The 19,565-nt window shown below is 51.1% G+C and overlaps 1 protein-coding gene across 8 annotated transcripts in view; it reads right to left on the reverse strand.

Moving 5' to 3' along the window:
* MEGF6 (multiple EGF like domains 6) overlaps positions 1 to 19,565 on the reverse strand; it is a 109,249-nt gene that overhangs the window by 43,550 nt on the left and 46,134 nt on the right. For 4 of the 8 annotated variants that reach the window (XM_075114012.1, XM_075114009.1, XM_075114008.1 and 1 more), the window contains one exon: positions 15,536 to 15,658. The exons of 3 other annotated variants lie outside the window; for them this stretch is intronic. In XM_075114012.1, the coding sequence (XP_074970113.1) occupies positions 15,536 to 15,658 (123 nt within the window). Of the gene's footprint in view, positions 1 to 7,463; positions 7,938 to 15,535; positions 15,659 to 19,565 lie in introns of those variants that run through there. One more of the 8 variants, XM_075114010.1, reaches the window with a different exon arrangement.

The following is a 19,565-nucleotide window of genomic DNA, read 5'->3' on the forward strand; positions in this document are numbered from 1 at the left end:
ATGCCAGACGGTTGCTTGTTCAGTGGACTGTAGATTCCTTCTCTGGGCATTTTAGAAGGTTTTGGTATTTTCTTCTTGTTTTTTCCAGGAGACTTAATTTTTACAGAAAGGGAAATGAATAGATTTTTGAGGTGAAACATAAGCTTTAAGTGATGCTCTCTGAAGAGTAACCCAAATCCAAACCAGCCTTTCAAGGGGGAAAAAATGCTGTGGCATGGATCTGAGATGCTGTCAGAGGAGCCTAGCTCAAATTAAATAACCTTCCTTTGCGATGGCGTTACACAATTTGGATGCTACAGGGCCCTAGGGTCCCTGGTGCACGCACTGCGCCGAGCGTGCGTCCTCCCGCGCCCTTCCTCTAACGGCTGCTGGCAGCCTCCGAGCCCCGCAGCTCCCCAGCGTCCCCACAGAGCTGGAACGTGGGCGTTGAGGTCTGACACCCCCGAAGGAGACTGCGCAAGGGCTGCCGCTCACTGGGAGGAGGATGGCACTCCTGCCCTCGGCACCAGGGAAAGGCACGGGTCCTCCCGCAGCTGCCCAGGGCCAGAGGAAAAGCGACGTCCTGCCCTGGGCGGGGGAAGCGCGGCCACCCCGCGCCCAGCCGGCCAGCGCGGTGAGCAACGGACACGGCGTCTCCCGGCGAGCTCGCGGGAGCCTGGCACGGCTTCCCGGCAGGGCAGAGCCGGGCCCCACTTCATGCTTTGCATTTCTGCTGCGTCTCCTTCTTGGTTTTTTTTTTTTTTTTTTTTTAATATCTCTATGGGCTAAATAATCTATTAATACACAGAATTGGCTCTGTTCAGCTCCAGAACAGGAAAACTGGCATTTAGGAAGATTTTATAGAGTAATAAAATTTTTTGGTCCAAATTTACATGACCATTCCACTGCTTCCCTTCATCTCTAATCTGAAACCGTAGAGAATTTACCGTCCAAAAAAGTTAGTGATATGTTGAATAAACTTTTTCCTTTCACCCCATTACTCAGATTCAGCAATTATCCATCTCCTCTCTAAATGTCTCTTCTTTCCCTTTGGTATTTTTCACCCTCTAAATCTCTGTAATTACAGAGGGCTGTCCCCACCCCAAGCCCCCCTCTGCCCCATCCCACCTTGGCCTGGGAAAGCTGCCAGGCCTTCCTCACGCCCCCGCTGCAGAAACGCCCGTCACCTTCACCGTGCACGCTGCCCACGGACCTGCCATGTCCCGTGTCTCCTTCTGGAGCCTCGCTTAACTCCTTCAGCAGTAACAGAGAGAGTTTTGGATGTACACTACACAATGGTGGGACCAAAATAAAACCTGCCATCCTTTGCACCCCCGACAGGAGGGCAGTGGTGCCACCCCTCAAGAAATCTTAGGTTTGTGTCTTTGGAAGTAACGCAACTGTGCAAGTTGCCAAGCCAAATTCACACTCTGGTATGAGCACACAGAGGGAAGAGGCACCTCCTGGGTGGATGCTCTACCTGCTGCCTGGCTCTCTGATGGAGGGAGGTGGCATCTTCTGGTGGAGACCAGTTGCTTTTGGCCCTCAGACTGCAGAAAGTCATGGGCTGCGACTGCTGCAGCAGCTGCGCGAACGCGCACAGAGGGGGAGAGGAGCGAGAGCGTGCCCACAGCTGTGTGAAATAGCAGGGCTTTTTCTGGTTTGATGAGAAACACATCGCTAAAAAGAAGGAACCGCAATGATGGTGTGTCAGGGCCTGCTCTGGATCCGAGAGGATCACTCTGCCCTGACCTAGTGGCAGCAGCGGCTGATGCTGGGGAACGGGAGTTGTTGTGGCTCCACCGGACGCCCCAGGTACCCCTTGCCTGGCCATGCCCAAGCCCCAGGGTCCGTCCTGCAGCCCAGGACTGCTCTACTGCACCCTGCCACAGACAGCAGAGTACGGAGAGAGGAAAAAGGCAAGAGCTGTGTTTCCCAGTGGGACCTGTGATAGAAGGGTGATGCATTGGCCCTGGGGACGGGGAGGGTCAGGTCTACTGGCCACCCCCAGCAGCGGCAGCAGCATCTCCAAACTGTCCAGGCATGCACAAGGCTCTCTAGCGAGTGATTCACCCGGGAATATAAACCAGGAGGCAGCAGGAGCCTACTCCCAGGGCCAGGACAGAGCATCCCAGCAAAGGGTCACGTTGCCGTGGTGCACATCTTGGCAGTACAAAGACCTGAAAATCTACGTGACGCTTTGAGAGATGTGGTTTGTGGCACGCTGAGCTATTGGAGAGCTGACAAAATCTGGTTGAAATTAATATGCCAAAGAAAGAAAATTAGAAGCATACAGGCTTCTCTGAGCAGGAGGGTAGCTGACACTGAGCAACCCAGAGCCCCACTGGGAGGGAGCCTGCTGAGCCCACGTGCCTGGGCACTCCGCTGTGCCGGCACGGATAGGGCAGAGGATACCGGCTGAAGCCCACCAAGGTAGACAGAAAAACGAAATGCAGCGCGAGCTTGGGAGCGGGACTTGGCTTATTGGGTAGGGAAACTCCCCCGCTGTGTGAGGAAACTGGAGTTCATGTCCTCTTCTGCAAGGGCACAGGGTTCACCCGAGAAGCAGCTGATGCTCTCGTCAGCCTCCTCCCTAAACAGAAACGATCCATCAGACCTCAGATACCGGCTACATGGACCAACAGGGATAATGCTGTGATCAAATGTAGGGAAGACAAACACAAGACCATAAAAAAGCGGAGGGCATGAGGAGAGAGCTGTCCCTGACCATGCACAGGTCTCCATGAAGAAATACTAGGGTTTATCTCAAACAAGAACTCCATGTCAGGGGAAAGAAAGTGGCAACAGCAGCTCTGCAAATTACTAAATATTTGGTACAGAGGCTGTTTATCTCCTCTGGAAGGCTGAGGAGGAGGAGATGGATCCCAGCTGGAAGCCAGGCAGTAGATACGCTGCTGAGGTTCGCTCTATCTATCTGGCCGAGCAGCAGTGCCAGGCTTTAATCCCTGTGGCAATTAGCCTGGATTACAGAGCAGAGCTACAGGGAAAAGGTTAATTAAAATCCATCAAGATGAGCATGTGTGGGATTTAGCGACTTTATCTTTCCGGTACCAGTTTGTTGAAGCTAATTCAGCAATTTTAAGAAGTGGAGAGACGGGAAGGAGACAAACCAACAGAGCGGCACGCTGGATGGCCGAAGCTGAGTGCTCCTGGGTAGAGCAGCGCAGCGTTACCGCTGCTGCCCCACACTGCAGACACGGATTAGAAACTCAGGGTGCAGAACAGTGCTGGGATGTGTTAGAAGGAAAAACCCCTACGCATCACTTGGTCTCTCGCATATATCACAGAGCCCCTAGCATGAATAACCTGGAGACATCAGAGGCCCTGTTATTCCATGGTCCCCTTGTAGACCGTGCAGACAGGACTCAGCAATGGCAAGGTCCAACAGTGCAAGGAAGACACGGGACAGGACGATGCCTTATCCCCCCTCTGCTAGCCTGGAAGCCTTTCTCTCCTCCTGGACGAGGAAGAACAGTACCTGCCTCAGGCTGGTCTTGGCTTAGAATCCAAGTGACTCACATAAGGCAAGAAGAAAGGTCATTTTGGGTGGTCAAAATGCCACTAACACTCTCAGTTTTCATCTTGTTGTAAAACAGGCATTTGGGAAAGCCTTGAAGGCTCTTAAAGAGCTCCGGCGCAATTCGGGCTGGCGTTTCTTCTGCCGCAGCCTCTCCTAGACAGACAGGAGATGCCCAGAGCTTTCCCAAGCTACTTGTGCCATCCTCAACAGCAGCAGTTTCCAAAAGCACTTCAGTAACAGATGCATTGGTTTTACAATAATCTGATGAAGTGAAAATGTATCAGGGAGCTGTTTCGCCTCAGTCGCTTGCTTTTTTGTCCTCAGCTCACCTTTTTCTGCCTTCAAGCACAGCAGCTGGGAGAGTCGCCCAGCTCTCGTTTGTGCTCACATTTCTGTCTCTGGATGGTGCTGATAATTAGGTATTACTCAGAGTGGAGCAGAGGTGCACGTAACAACAAGCAGGCAGCCTGCTCTTGACTTGCTGTTGCACTCTCCCACTCAAAGCTGCTTTCGTAGCTTTGTTCTACTCCACTTCTCCGTACAGGGTGTCATTTTGACTAGAAGACGTACCTGTGCAGAGGCACGTCGGCTTGGTCCCTGTGCTGACCCTGGAAGCTTCCCTGGAAGCTAACTGCACAGAGGTAAACACAGACACGTACCTGGCAACGGCACCGACTGATGGAAATGCAGATCGCTATTGAGGGAGCTAATGGAAACCATATAATCAAAAAAAAAAAAGCAACCAGCTATGCTTTATGCTGTTTTCTGACATACCTTAGAGAATCGCGGAGAGAATATCAAGGTACTGGGTCTACTTCACTGTGACAATTTCATGCAAGCCCCCAGCAGAGCACAATGATCTCTCCTGTAAAGGTTAGCTGGGTAAGGACATCATACACAGCATTGCAATTAGCCACTCTACACTAACGCAGGGATCCGACGGAGCACTGTTTGTACACAGGAGGCATTTTAAGGCACTCCAGACCTCAATGAAATGTACACTGCTATTACACAAAACACCTCTTCATTCCCCGTTCATACAATAAAACTGCCGATGAAGCACATATACAGCCGTTGGTTGTGCTTGCTTTGCTTCTGCAGCTGGCTGAGGACAGAAACAGGGCTGCGTAGAAGCGTGCAGTGCCTGGGCTGGCAACCAGGAGGGCACTTCAGGTAAACCAGTGCATGGTACCGTACCAATCATACAATCAAGAGAACAACTGCTATTACCTGTTGAGAAGAAGCTCAAGCAGCAAAGGAAAAATCACCAACCAGAACCACAGTAATATCAAGTTTAGAATGAGCGTCTGTGATTGCCTCCCCTGCCTTACTGGCTGCAGGCGTTACACCAGCTTCCTACCGCACAGCACCTGCCGTCCGACTGCTCCCGCATACCCTGGGGGACCAACCTGCACGACGCAGCCGAGGGGCTGCGGAGCAGGGGGGCACGTCTTCAGGGAACTTCCCCCCAGCACCTCGCCTCAGGCCACGTCTCCTGAGGACCTACTTGCATTCAAAGCCAAAAATTAAGTTCCCTGGAAAATTATCTTGTTTCTTGTATCAACACCCACAGAGCAAGTTCCAGACAGCACCTGTGGCAGCGCAGGGAAAAGAGCAGCTCCGAGTGCTCCTGGAAGGTTCGAGGCCGAAACTCCGGCGCCCTGCTAGGTGCATGTCAGCGACGTGCACAGAAAAGGCTTGTCCTGCCCAAGGAGAGAACCACGGGTCTCTTCTTCGCCCCTCCATCCGCTCAGTCTGTCAAAGGTACCATTCAGAGGAAAGGTATTTCATGCTGCAACATGTCAAAAATTTACTCATTCTCAGAGATGGAAAGAGAGAAGGCTATTTTTTCTTGGGGTTTTTTTTTTGCTGTTCTCAGTGGGGTGGGCCTGAAGGCTGTGGTGGGTTGGACTGGGTTTGGTTTATTTTGTAATCTGCACCTACTTTATAAACCATGTAAGAATATTGGACATAACTTCTTGGAAGAAAGATGTGTGACAGAGTTTGGCTGGCAGATGTCCAGCTATTCACCCTTTTCTGAAAATTGAAAAACCAGGCTCCTGGAAAAGGGGCCACAGAGATCACACACTTTTCAGTAGATGCGTTGCTTTTTCCCCCCAGGTTCAGAGCGCTTGGGAAGAAGAGCCGAAAGAGCTGGGTGAAGGTGCTTTGCTTTTCCAGTTGAAGCTTTAAACTACATTCTTCCCAAACTTGAAAAAAACACCTCAGCCCTGCAGACTGAAAGATACTTCACAGGCGAGTCAGGATAGACCCACGAGCGTGCACGGAGCTACCTGTCTGTGGAACTGCGATAAGCAGGATGGGGATCAGGTGAATTATGCAGTAGGGAAGGGAAGGCTGGAGGTTTATGTTCCAGACACAAAGCTGGATCTCGGAAGCTTGTCTTGGAGAAGTCGTATGAGCTAACGTAGTTGGATGGAAACAGCAAATCCGAGCTGAGTGTGAGACAAACATCTGATCTATAAATAACAAAACAGCAATTCACCCCTTTTCCAGAGGTCTGGCACATCTCACAAATATCCTGATATCACTTTTATAACCAACTGCTTAGGGCACTTATTTATTAGGATTATCTCATGATGAGATAATGCATTCCTTGATGTCTACATTACTCACAAGCATCCAAAGTCTTTAGTGAACTTCACATATTCTCCATTATTTCCTAAATCTTCAGGCAACCACAAACTTTATCTGCCGCTAAGTCAGCTGAACGCACAAAGGAGAAACAGGTCTCTGTGTGTGCGTGCACTCGCAGACCTCGCACCTCGCTCAACGTCCCCATCTACCATCACACATAAGCCAGTGCACATATACGTTCAACAAAAGGTACTGGAAAGCAGCAAAAAAAGTGTTTGTTGCCTCCTTGCAGTGCCTGACACAGCGCAGCAGGAAGCGCAAGTCTCATAAAACAACCAAAAGTAAATCTATGGATGGCAGGGACGACCTGCGTATTTGGCTCCTTACCGGTCGGGAAACGGAACCCCGGCAGGCGGTCATTTACCTTCTCCTGTGCTGGAATCAACATCTATGATGAGCAGACACAGTCTGTTAATGCTGTTGACTTTACGAAGGGATGACAAAACGCTGGGGTCCCATCGACAGCAGGCGCTGCACGTGTGCAACGGGAGTTCGAAGCGACTCCATCCCCTCCACCTGCTCGATGGGAAGCCTGCCTGGCCAAGCACGACCCACGCAGCAACAGGCTCGAGGCGCCCTTGTGGGGACTTAGCTTCTAACAGACACCGGTCAGTGCAAACGCTTCAGCGAGGTGACCTGTGAGAGGCAGCTCCTCTGGCTGCATCTGCAGGTACAGCCCGTGTCCCCCCCAGCTCCCGCTCCGGTCGCTGCTGCCACAGCGTTCCCCTTACATGTAAAATGACACCGAATAATACTGAGCTCTGTCCTTCGCAAGACTCCGCTATGCAATACTCATGCAACCCGGACAAAGTCAGATAGTCTCACAGAGAGCAAGGCGGATTTTTTTTCATGATAAAACAATATCGTATTTCATTTATTGCCCTGGACCGGGGTGAGATCCATTGGAAGGGAGGAAAAAACTAATCAACATACCCTAACAAAACGCATACATTTTTTTTTTAAAGGCATATTGCACAGTAACTATCTTTCACCAAGCCACATAGCTGCACAGTGACCGATGGAAAGAAACCCTTGTTTCTTTCTCCCTCTGCCAGCAGTGACTTTTCCGAATAACAAGCCCGCCCGAGGCAGACCGTGCCTCCAACAACGCCAAGTGGCGACACGAACGCAGGCAGATGTACAGCCAGGTCGCCAGTTTGTGACTTCGGCTGCTGCCAGCCTGGGACCCCCCACCTGGCAGCTCAGTACCTGCCTCCGCAGCAGCAGCCAAACCTCTGGGGCTCACAGGGAGCCCCGGCGAAAGACACCGAGCCCGGGTACGTACCTGGCCTCAGCTCGGCGTGGCCGGCTCCATAGCCCGCACGCCCCAGGTAACAGGGGTAGCAGTTCCTCCAGAGGTAGTGGTAGTGGTTGCCCGCGGTACCTGGGATGCCAGCCCAGAAGCCGAAGCACCACAGCAGCATCCAGAGGCGCCTCTGCTGCTGCCCCATGACGGAAAGCTTCGGGGCGTTCACGCGGACGGCGAAGCGAGAACCCACAGCCCCGCAAGACGCGGAGAACCGCAGGGCGCTGGAGGCGGGACGGTGCCGAGCTGCAGGAGCCGGGAGGAAACCGCGGGCGAGCCCAAAAGCGAGGGGAAGCGCGGCGGGGATGCGCGGAGCTGCGGCGCGGGGATGCGCGGCGCTGCGCGGCGGAGAGGCGCTGCCGGCGGGCCCGCCCCCGCAGGTAAAGCCAAGCCCGGGGGCGCCCCGCACCCCCCCCGCACGGCGCATCCCTCGGGGGGAGCCGCGGCGGCTGCCGGAGGGCAGCCCGGGGACCGCCGCCCCCGCGGAGGGCGGGCAGCCTCCGTGGGCTTTCCCGATCCCGGGCTTTACCGATCCCGGGCTTTCCCGATCCCGGGCTTTGGGAAGGCGGCTGGGGCAGCGCTGGGCACCCAGGGGTGGCCGGGACGCTGTGCGGGGCGATGGACAGACAGACGGACGGCTCCTGCAGCAGCACAACCCCGGTGCAGCGGAGCGGCCGGAGCCTGGCGCTGGCCCCGGGGCCCACGCGTGGAACGACGTGACCCGCCGGAGGCGAAGGACCTGCTGCGGCACCTCCCTGCACGGCGGCCGGGGGTGCAGCCGAGACTCGAGCGGAGCCTTGACCGTAAATCGAAGCCGCCCATTTGCCCGAGATACGCCCGGCGGGCGATCAGAGGCGGGCAGCGGCGGCCAGGCCCCCCCGCAGCATCCGGGAGCCCCCCCGCACCCCTCGGCCCGCAGGAGCTCGGCCACAGCTGCTGCGGGGGGCGAGGGGAGCGCGGAGCCGCACGCACGGCCAGCGGGCCTCTCACCGCGGCCGGGCTCTCTCTGGCTCGTGGCTTGTGCGGGTGGCTAGTCCCGGCCCAAGGACGGGGTTGCGTGCACAGGCTGGTAAAATCCAGCTCCTCTACCAAAAAGCAAGGGCCTTGTGAGTCCTTCCGTAGCCGATATCCAAAAGAAAGCTCCCCCTTAAACCTGCACCGGGCTTTTCTTAATTTAAAAAAGAAATCTTCATCAACAAATTCAAGCTCAAATGAGGAACAGCCACCGTGGCTACTCCAAAGACAACCAGAGTATTACCGCTTCCTGTAGGACAGAGCCTAGAATTTTACTTTACTTTTTTCATTAAACAAGAAGTAAGAATAGCTTATTGGATTTTCCAGAGGCAAGCTCAAAAGCCTCATTTAACTTTCTGGAATGTTTTGAAACAATGTGCTTGCAGGGTTGAGCTGGGGGAGAGCAGTGCCTGCGCTACTTTGAGACGTTTTAGCAGTATTATTTGGCTGTAGTAAAATTCCAAATTAAAACCTGTGGTTTAGACTGCAATGAACAGCATTCCATGAAAAATTTTGAAACACAGAGAGAAGCTGAATCCAGGAAGAAAATACCAGTTTGAGGCTATTGCTGCAGCGGTTTCCAAAGGAAGGTGGACTCTAGTCACGAGTCCCCTTTGCAGATCGTTCCAAGCAAGAGCAGCTTCCTAACGTTTCACGGACCGCTTCAGCTCATCTTAATATTTGCCCATTGCAACACCCCACATGCTTCTCGTTAAGCTCTTGAGTTTAACAAAAATATCCGACTTGTCAGTTGCTTTGTGGAAAAAAAATGTAACCTTTCAAAAAGATGCCGCAAATTTTTAGAAACAGTCCGCAGAAGGAAGACAAGCGCCAACTGCTGATGGGGCCCAGCCCGCCGGCTGTTCGACACGCACCTTCCTCTCGTGGCCTGGTAGGTCTACCAGAGCCCCCCGAGGAGATGCTCGGCACTGGCGGGGAGAGGGCACGGGGCAGAGGAGGGCCAGGAGGAGGGGAAATGCCGGAGGGGTATTGCTGAGAGGCACCAGAAGTTACCCAGCACTCCCCTGATCCCGTAAGTGTCACCCCAGGTCCCGTGATGAACCGACCGCCCCATTGCATCGCTTTGCAACACGCCCCTGGGCGTGCGGTTGTATGCTGCTGTCCTGCTAGGAGCCACTTTTAGATCTACTCAAATACTTCACCCATTTAAAAATAACACGTTGCCAGACATTCCTTGGAAATGCTCCCTCCGAGCAGTGACGTTTAAGCCATTACAATGGCCAGCGTTGACACTTTTCCTGTAAATATTTCCAGAATTGTTGACATGCAAAAATTAATATTGCCACAGAGCTATGAAAAATGGTTTAGGCCGACTTCCTCAATTCAGTAACATTATTAAGACATTGTCTATATATTAAATTATCCTTGCCTGGAATGTGGATGAATCACAGCGAGCGCAGCTCTCCGAGTGACTCCCTGACTCTGCAAGCACCAACCAAAGGGACCTTTCCACTGGCCCCACGACCTGGAAATTCCTCCTACCCGGGCACACGCAGCTCCCAACAGAGAGCCTTTGCTCCTTGCCCCGCAGAAACAATTGCTAGCACAGCTGCTGATGCTCAACGGATTATGCGACAAACTTGTTCAATCTCATATTTTTTTAGACTGTTAAAAAATAATAATGCTGAGAGGCTCAGACTTTTCCGAGCAGCTCTGCGGTATAACGCATGTATCAAAAGTACATCAGGCTTGAACACAAACTGGATCCTGCTTATGTAATAAGTTATGCTTGGCCCGGTTTGAGCCAGCTCGAGGTTCCTTGTCACCTAATTTACTTCAGCTGATTAAGTACTAAGAGTTGGTTTGAGTATGGCAACACATCACAATCAGCAGCAAATCGTTGCTGCTTCCTGAGGAATGAGCTAGGAGAGCACTCACATCCAGAGGGGTTCTTTAAACAGGACCAAGCTGGACCGAACCCGTAACTCTCATGGAATTTCATTCAGATTGAGACTTAGCGTTAATAAATCCTCCTGCGAACCCAAACAAATTACAGCTGACGATGTGGTGCTTTGCCGTTCAAGAGCGTGTTAAGTCCTGGAGTTAATTCATCCCTGCACAGACACTGGTCGAGCAGCTTAGGTAATTACGAGTGCTTGAATCTTCATCCAAAAATTACCCAAACCCTGAACCAAGTCTCTTCTGACATTTTAAAAAGGATCTACAGTTAAAGGAAACAGCCAAATGGAGAATACGAAAGCAGTCCAGAAAAATGCAAGAGGTGAAACATGGAAGGGGACCCGAGAGGCACAGGCTGAGGCGGGGGGTTTGTGACCCTGGGGGTCTGCACAGCGCGAGCCATCACCTCGTGTGGTGTGTAAAAAGCACGTGGCGCACGGCTGCCTGGGCACACGAGCTGTGCAAGGAGATTTACAGCTGCTGGCTTGTCTTATCTCTGCGTGACGGAGAGGCCAGCGGTGGATGCGCACCTAACGATTCCTGCTTTGGCATCTTCTACCTGCTTCACCCTTCCACGGGGGACGTTTTACCTATTTAGGGTTACTTTTCCACCCTCAGCTACATGGGGCTGCTGTGGGCAAGGTTTTCATCTTATTCATCAATTTTTACTGAAGAATATACCACAGGAACAGCTTAGAGAAAGAAATGGGAATGAGCACGAACTGGAAAAGCTAAGAGCTTTTCGTTTTTCCACCTGCAGAGTTTGAACTCCCTCTTCCAGTCAGTGGTTGGCTTGTTTCAAATGAGCCATCAAGCCCTCCTTGATCCGTTTCAAAGGGAATTTAAAGAGGGGAAAAATTCCCATAGCATGGCGTTCTGTAACGGCACCTGGATGAATTGGCCCATACTAGTTCCCTGAACTCCTCATCAGGCTGATGCTTGTCTGGCGCGAATCCCAAGGCGATCTACTCGAACGGTTTCAGAAGCCGAATGAGGAAGGTTCACCACCTGCGGTTAAAGGCTAGCCCGGAACGAAGGCCGCCCCTCTAACAGATGATTCTGGTTTAGGGACTCCGCTCCCCACTTTTGCCTCCTGGTAAGTCTTTCAGCTGAGGTCAGAGAGAAGTTTGGTACCACCTGGATCTATCTGCCTGCATCGAGAGGGACTTCCAGTTCCAACCTGGTTAGCCACGACAGCCTGGCTCTGCCAATTAGCAGCTCGGGCGGGAAAACGGCAGCTGGTAATTAAACGAGCAGAGACCCTTGTGTGCTGAATTGAGTTTATTACACACAATCCAGCTAAAATGTGACTTTTCCTTTAATTTTGGAGCTAACACCCTTGTCCTAAGGCGGCTATGAATAGTTCAAATATGCTTCTCTATGTGAAGTGGCACTTAGAAGGATAAATAAACAACAGTTTGTGAGAATCCCATTTTAGAGGCTTGGTTTATGATGCTTTCTCAGAGCTCTATCCACGGCATACTTGGCTGAGCTCTCTCCATCACGCCTATCGCTAGTGCAGAACCCTGTGTGTACCAGCTCCTCCAAAAGCGTGTGTGAGGGTCCTGGGTTTCTGCAAAGCCTCCTACAGCAAAGCAAGGAAGTTGAAGGTGGGGGATGACTTCGTAATGCTGAAAAAAAAGAACTTCTTTCCCTGAGGCATAACTTAAACCTGAATTGACTGTGGCCAATGGATCTAGAAAAGGGGCTTCCACATCTTTAAAGTCCCTGACATTATCATGTAACATTGTGTAGTGGAATCTCAGGAAAAGGTTGTTCAAACAGAACTTGAGCTCCCCCTAGAATGTGCTGTACCTCAAAACTCGTTGTAAAAAAGAAAACCTGTTTGTCCTCTGTAAAAAACCCAACACAGTGTCCCCAGACCACTACAGGCAGCATTTCCACTAAAGATAAAATGGGAAATACAGACATCCTTGAGAGGCTCATGGTTACAAGGATAACTGTCCTATACTCAACAAAACAGAAACACTACAAGCACCTAAGTCAGCTATATATTGTTGATATAATAATAAGGTAAATCCTATGAGAATTAGTAGCATATAAAATATATTTCCTTGCAACTCTAGATCACTAGCTCAAGTTCAAACCACGTAAATAAAGATGAGAGCTGGTACCATCCAGGGACTCAGTGCCAGCACGACGTGAGCTTGTCAGACAGGTCCCGGGTGGGTACAAGATCTAACTGGCTCCTTTCCTGGTAGCATTAGCAAAGCAGCCCAGGACTGAATAAATCCAAGGGAGGAGTTTCTTTCTAACTATAATCCCTCTAGCTCAGAAGTGAAAACAGACTGGAGAGCCAAACACGGCTGCTGCTGCCACCCGTCCGCCTGTTCGATGGGTAAGACCGAGCCAGGAGCCATTCTGCAAGGTGCCGGGCTGGGTCTGAGCCAGCCGCGTGCACGCACGGGCCCGCGCCCCAGCCCTGTCCTGCGGTGGACGTTGCTGGCAGTGGGGAACGGCGGACAGCGGGCAGTAACTGGAAGGTCCTGGAGCTCAGAAGATGTCTCATGTGACCTCCCGTACTTGTCACTGCGTCTGACAAACATGCCAAGCTCCGGACAGCCAGACGTTTCAAGAATTTCTTATGTTTCTTTGCAGTGTCCTGGGAGAACTTTTATATTTCTTTTAAGATCCCAGTCATCAGCCAATCAGTCAACACCCTGCCATGAAAGAAATTCCCTTTTTTGCCCCTTGCCCCTGCAACGATCCCCCCCCCAGTCTACTGAAAGCCAACCAACATAACTTTAACCAACCCTGGGTGGGAAGAGTGGCAAGCTCTCCCTGAGCTGTAACATCCCTCTGTTTCCGAATGGAGGTTAGGTTGGGAAGTCCTTATGTAACTGGGATTGAATGTTTTTCTTCAAAAAGTTTCCTACCTTAGAAGCAAACACTTGGTCGTGGTAGTCTTCTGCCTCTCCACGCAAAGCATCCTGCTGATGTTATTGCGTAGCTATTTGTTTAGCAGATACTTCAAAGAGGAGGAGGACTCCGAGGAGGCCAGCTTGACGTCACTCTGAGCCAGGAATCAAGTCACAAGGGTGAAGCAAGTAAACTGCCGGCCTCTGAACCCTCGACTCCTCTTCTCAGGCCATGCTCTGGAAAGATGCAAGGTCCAAACCCTCCTGTCCAACAAGGAGCCAACAAAGGGCTCCAAATATCTAACCTCATATTTTGAAGCCCAGGCTGCTTTAATCAGGCTCCGTCAGGACTTCGATGAAGAAGAGTTGAATATTTTGCAAGCCATAAACATTAATCAGTGCCTTTTGTCTTTTCTAAACTCCCCCGTCTGTACAAACATGGATCTAATCCCACCCACTCGTCTTCACAGGCGCATTAGAATTCAGGGTATTTGGAAAGAGTTTCTCATCTGATGTACAAATAAAAATTAATGTAAAAAGCAGTGAGTACAGCAGGGCCCACCCACTATCGCTGCAGTAACACTGATGGAGAAGTACAAACCCCGGAGAGAAAAACTAACACCTGCTTTGCTGGCGTTTGGGGACTTACACTCAGGCAAGATGGGAGCATGAGAGTGATGTGGCCCAATGCAAATTCTGATTTCAGTTAATTTAGGGCTTCGTCTTTCCCGTGCTCTTTTTTTGCATGATGAAACCTACAGACAGAACAAATGCACACAGAAGGAACGAGGAGCTCCAGGAGGACGACGGCACTTACTGCACCCCACTCCCCCCCGACACCGAGCTGGGCAAAGGGGAGGGACTGAGGTGGGCCGCCGTCTCCACTGCGGCGAGGGGGAGAGAGGGGCCACGTGTGGCCTCAACTGATTACAAATAATTCCAAGAATATATGCAAAGGGATTCACATCGTTTCCCTTAAAAAAACACACACACACACACACACACACACACAAAAAAGAAGAAATAAAAAAGGATTTGTTTGTTTCCACCAGAATCCTGAACCTCTCAATCATCTGAGAAGCTAATCCTCATCAGGGGAATTCTGGGGAAACTGAAAATATTTTAGCTTGGCTAAGATAAGGGCAGAGCTGTTTATTTCACACATCTCTACAGTGGTACAGAGCCAGGAAATACTTTTCAGTTATTTTCAACAAAACAAGACAAATGTACCAAATTGGCAAGAAAGGGACATTTTTCTGCAGAATTCTTTAATGTCCAAACCGATATCCACAGAAATTACTCTTTCCCAGTTTGTCAGCAATCTCTGATAATTATTTTGAATACTTTTGGACTTCTGCTAAGCAGACCAGTGCCGAAAATACATGAGAACTCCACCACAAAAAGACGACCATCCTAAGCAATCCATAGAGTTCCCTGCAGCGGGCGTTTGAATGTTGCACTAGAAAATACATGACCTTCAGAATTCTGGTCTGCAGGAGCCCAGGAAAGGTGTCTTTCTCCAAATCTGTCAGTGAATCCTGGAAGCACAATATACTCCAAAAAACCGTATCTTGTTCTTGGCTGATAAGCACATAGCTTTTTGCATTTTTCTGACTCGCAGCTCCAGCCGACCCGATCAACAGCACTCGCACAGCTGATAACACCCAGGGAGAAAGGGATGGCGAATCTTCTCCGTGCACAACAGTACGGATTCAAGCTGTGGGAGCTGAAACGGCCGTACGACATGAGGGTTGCTCTGGGTACCATGCTAACACAAATCCCACCTAGGATTTTCATTCTACAAACGCAAAGAGAAGACTCTTCCACTTTGGTTTGAAAGCAGGAGATTTAAAGTGGAAGACAGGGAACAATGTGAAGATATAGACTCCGAAGGAGAAATATCATCTCTTTTGAAGCAATAAAATACACGTCATCGACTTCAACAAGGCCAAGATCTCACCCTGAAAACTTCACATCTATCCGGGTCAGGTTTTCCTTCTAGGACTGTCATTTTTGCCTCTAAGCATGCAGCAGAAAGAGAGCGCTTTGCCTGGACGGCTAAACATCATCAGAAACGTGCACGATGTGAGAGAGGAGAGGGCAAACCCAAAAGCCTCCCCTTCGGCAATGTGGTCACGACCGCCATGCAGCCCGTGGTTCCCGGGCAGCCCCCCCGTGCAGCCCCCCCGCTGCCGGGGTTCAGGCCACGCAAGGCGGCCGCGGCCCCCCCGTCCCTACCTGCGCACGCCTTCCCGTCCTGCTCCAGCCTCAGCCCCGCCGTGCACTTGCAGTAGAAGCTCCCGATGGTGTTGCGGCACTGGGACTCGCAACCACCGTTCCCCGCCTCGCACTCATTCACGTCTGGAAGAGAGAAGGGGGAGCACAGGTGAGCTGCTGCTGCCAGACCGAGTCGGGATACTGCACGAGAGGAAAACCAACCGCTTTTATTTCGGCTTGTTCCTATTATTAAATTTGCAGTGCCAATAAGAAGAGAGAGCGTTAACCGGTACAAAACGATCCCCCTCGTTACATGCTCAAGCACTTAAGATGTCACTGCCCAAAGGATTCCTACCCTGGGTGAACAGCGGCACTCTCGTGGATAAGAATATATTCATTATCACAATGCCTTGCTCTGTAATGGCTGTTTTGTTCATGAAAACGAGAAGACCAAATTATGTTAAATATCCGTTGTTTTAGATGTTTTACTTTCTTGTCTTAAATCGGAGGGGTAGAACTATTATACCTTTCCACTAAAATAATAAACATGCAGAAGTTGCCTGAAGAGTATTAATCCAGAGAAGACTAAACTAAAAGGTTGTAAAAATGAAAACGTCCACACAACACACCTTTTCTACTAACTTTGTAGTAAGTCACGTCACCCTAACGAAACCAGAGATTTCTCTTCCCGCCAGCAGGGCACGGGCCGGATCTTTAAGGAACACAGAGCACCTTTCTCAAATTCACTTTTACATGGAGGGAGCGACTAACCGCCAGGTGAAGCGGAGGAATCGCCACCCCCCTTGTTTTCCCTGTTCCCTAAACGCAGGCTCCCTCCGCTCCTCAGTTCAGTTCCAACAGATTTAACAACTGGGGACCCAAATGAGCCGAAACGTGTACTTCCCCTCTACCTCCGAAGCAGCATCCTCCCAGAAGTCCATCTGGAAGCTATTAATAAGCACTGGAGATGCCTTCCACTCAAGCATTTCACACCTCGCCAAAATACATGATAGCTACTTCAGTTAGTCCAAAGAAAACAGACTGCGTATGTTGCCACGGCTCCCAGCGTACAAGCTATCAGCTGGCTGGGTGACCCCAAGGCTAACAGACTGGAATCTCCCAGACCTGCAGACAACACCCCACGAGCACCGGCTGCCCTGGCTTTTCAGGAAGGCGGCCGGGGAGCCTCTCGCGCTGCGAATCGCCGCTCCCGCATGGACCGCGCGCCCTCAGCCCCCGGGAGAAGCAGCGACGGCTCAGCTAGGAACGCCCGTCCCCGCGCCGCCTCCGAAGGGGCACGGGGAGCCGGCAGCGGGGCGGTAAGGAGGAAACCTTGCACCGCCTCAACGTTAGGCCATTTTATTATTTTCAGTTACAGATCAAAATCAAGCCCAGATTAGGAAATGCCAAGTTTCGGTTAGACGCGCGAAATACATGAGGAGGTTTCAAAAAGACTGATCAGTTGCTGGCAAATTCTTGACATTTGGCACGAATCGAGGCACTCTAAAAACGTATTTGTGCTTAAGAAGCCACTTTTTTTCCTCGGTAAAGAAGCATTTCCTTCTCGAAATAAAGTAGAAAAATGGAGACAAATACTGTTTTAAGGCATTTGGTCTGGATGGAAGAATAATGAGCTGTAGCTTTGCCAAAAACACATGCTTCAGCCATACTGTACTCTCTACATTTCCTCCTGCTACTGCAGATAAATCTTGGTTTTCTTCTGCTCACCCAGAGCTGACAGAGCTCGCTGTCTGTTGGGAGCCAGCCCCATTTCCATCTGCTCTTAGCTCTGAGCCCGACTCGAGCCCTGCTGCCTCCACGGCCAGACGCGGACAGAAGCCTCCGACAAGCCACGGGGGACAAGGTTAGGTCAGGCACACACCGAGAGAGAGCACACGCAGCCCCCCGAAAGGCAGCCGGTCTGGGTTTGCTTCAGGATGCGACAGAGAGGGAGCCTGCAGGCAGCTGCCGGCCGCAGACCTTTGCAAGTGTAAGCAGCATGTGCCACGGAGAGAAGAAAATAAGTGGTGTCGAGGTGAGCTATCACCTTGTTTTAAATTAGCGGTTTGCAAACCAGGGACCGCACGGTGCAGAGCGCCTGGCTACGAGCCACGCAGCCCCATGAAAGCGGTGCTGCTCGGGCTGCTCTCGCCCGCCAGGCGAGGGTGCAGCGGGGTGGTGAGCGGCCCCATCCTGCTCCCCACGGCTGGGGAGCTGCTCTGTCAGGCACCCGCTCTCTCGAACACCACGTCGCCGCAATCTCGCTCCCTTTAACAAGCATACGTGGAGCCAGTCGCTCCCGGCAGCGCCACGCGGAATTTCCCTTTCGATGCAAAGGAAGGTGGACGTGGCGATGCAGCACGACGCAGCACAGCGGCACTGGCACGCAGAGCGCTCACCGCAGGTGTGACTGCGGCAGGCAGCGGGGGCGGGGGCAAGGACAGGGAGGGGGACAAGAGCAGGGAGGGGGCTGGGCAGAGCCCCCAGCATGCCCCGGGCATCCATCGTGCTCTGCCGGCAGCACATCTCCCGCTCATGGAAGAGGTCTTTGCAGAGGCATCTGTGCAGCGATGCTCTTTATTCAGTATAAAACAGGCACTAGATCGCCCCTGCAACAACAGTAATAAATGGTGTCTGCGGGTCGTGCGCCAACCTGTCAAGCCATAATGAATAAAATGTATTACCAGCCAAGAACAGAGTTAGAAAAGGACAATGATCAAAACAAGGCTGATGTGATCAAAGAGTCCCATCATTTAATTCCCTCAGCCTCTTCTAATTCAGTCCTGTCTGGGCTCAGAGTTCCCTAACTACTTCTGAAACACCAGACCGTGCAAGTTTTGTTTTACTTTTCAGAAATCCTAAAACCCGCTAGAGCTTAACAAAATCCCCAAGGGTTTGTATTTGCTTAATCCTCCCATTGCAGCGGCGTTAGGAGACCCACAGCTCAATCCAAACGCTTCGTGTGAGAGGGAAGGGTTACCAGGGGGTGAGCAGGAGGGCTCCCCCGCGGTTCCCTCACCTTCTTTCTGACAGCAGATTTTCACACTACGGGTGTTAAAAGTATGAATTCAATAGCTCCATAAATTTGAATTAGATTTTTCGGTACTAAACGCAGTACCGGTTTGAAGAAAGGTATGTTACTGACACAACTGTATGGAGAAGAGTTCTTTAAACCAGTTCTGCAAAGTAACTACGCATCAGTTAAAGGCTTTCCTATTTTCACCAAGGATCTGGCAAGACTTAGACGTACTGACCCCCACTGAACTGCTTTCAAGCCAGATGCCAGCTCTGGCAGCTACATTGACAGGTAACGCAACGGACCCTATTTCACATGCTATGAGAAAAGCGATTCTGTGTGTGACGCTCACAAATACGAGAGAAAATTCCTGTGCCTGCTCTGTCCGTTGTTCCTATAACCACGATCACAGGGATGTTATTTACACAAACAGCATCGGTGGTTAGGCACACTGATTGGGCAATGCAGTATTTCAAAGAAATACTTACTGACTTGTTACGGCGAGCAGAGGGGTAGTTAGGAAATGCGGCCCTGTGGGATTTTATAAAACTTAAAGAAGGCTTAAGAATTTGAAAACCTGATGTTTTAGAAGCTCAAAGGGCAGCTGGACGCAATGAAACATCTGTCATGCTGAGTTAGGCAAGGAAAGAGGAGTAAGAAAGGCTTACCGGTTTGAAGGTCCTTCCACAATGCAAGTAGCCTGCTGGGAGCATTCAGGGAGAAGTTTACGACCCGAAATTTGTCTGCCTTAGTCCTGCTCATCCTCATAACGTGTCATGGTTTAATAAGCCTCTTGCTCAGCCTCTCACACAGCAGCACCTTAAAGCTACGCCTGTGGCATCAATCTATTGCTATGGAGGAGACCATTCTGAGGCCATAAATCCAGATTATGACCTTAAGAAGGATTAGACAGAAACCATAAAGGGAGAAGGAAAGACATCTTAAACCCCAAGGAACAAAGCCAATTTGGGCAATCTGAAGTATGATTACCTTGAATGAATGTCTACAGAAACCAGCAGCTGCATTTTGAAGGGA

The sequence above is a fragment of the Phalacrocorax aristotelis genome, chromosome 19, assembly GCF_949628215.1.
Source record: "Phalacrocorax aristotelis chromosome 19, bGulAri2.1, whole genome shotgun sequence".
NCBI classification, from domain to species: domain Eukaryota; kingdom Metazoa; phylum Chordata; class Aves; order Suliformes; family Phalacrocoracidae; genus Phalacrocorax; species Phalacrocorax aristotelis.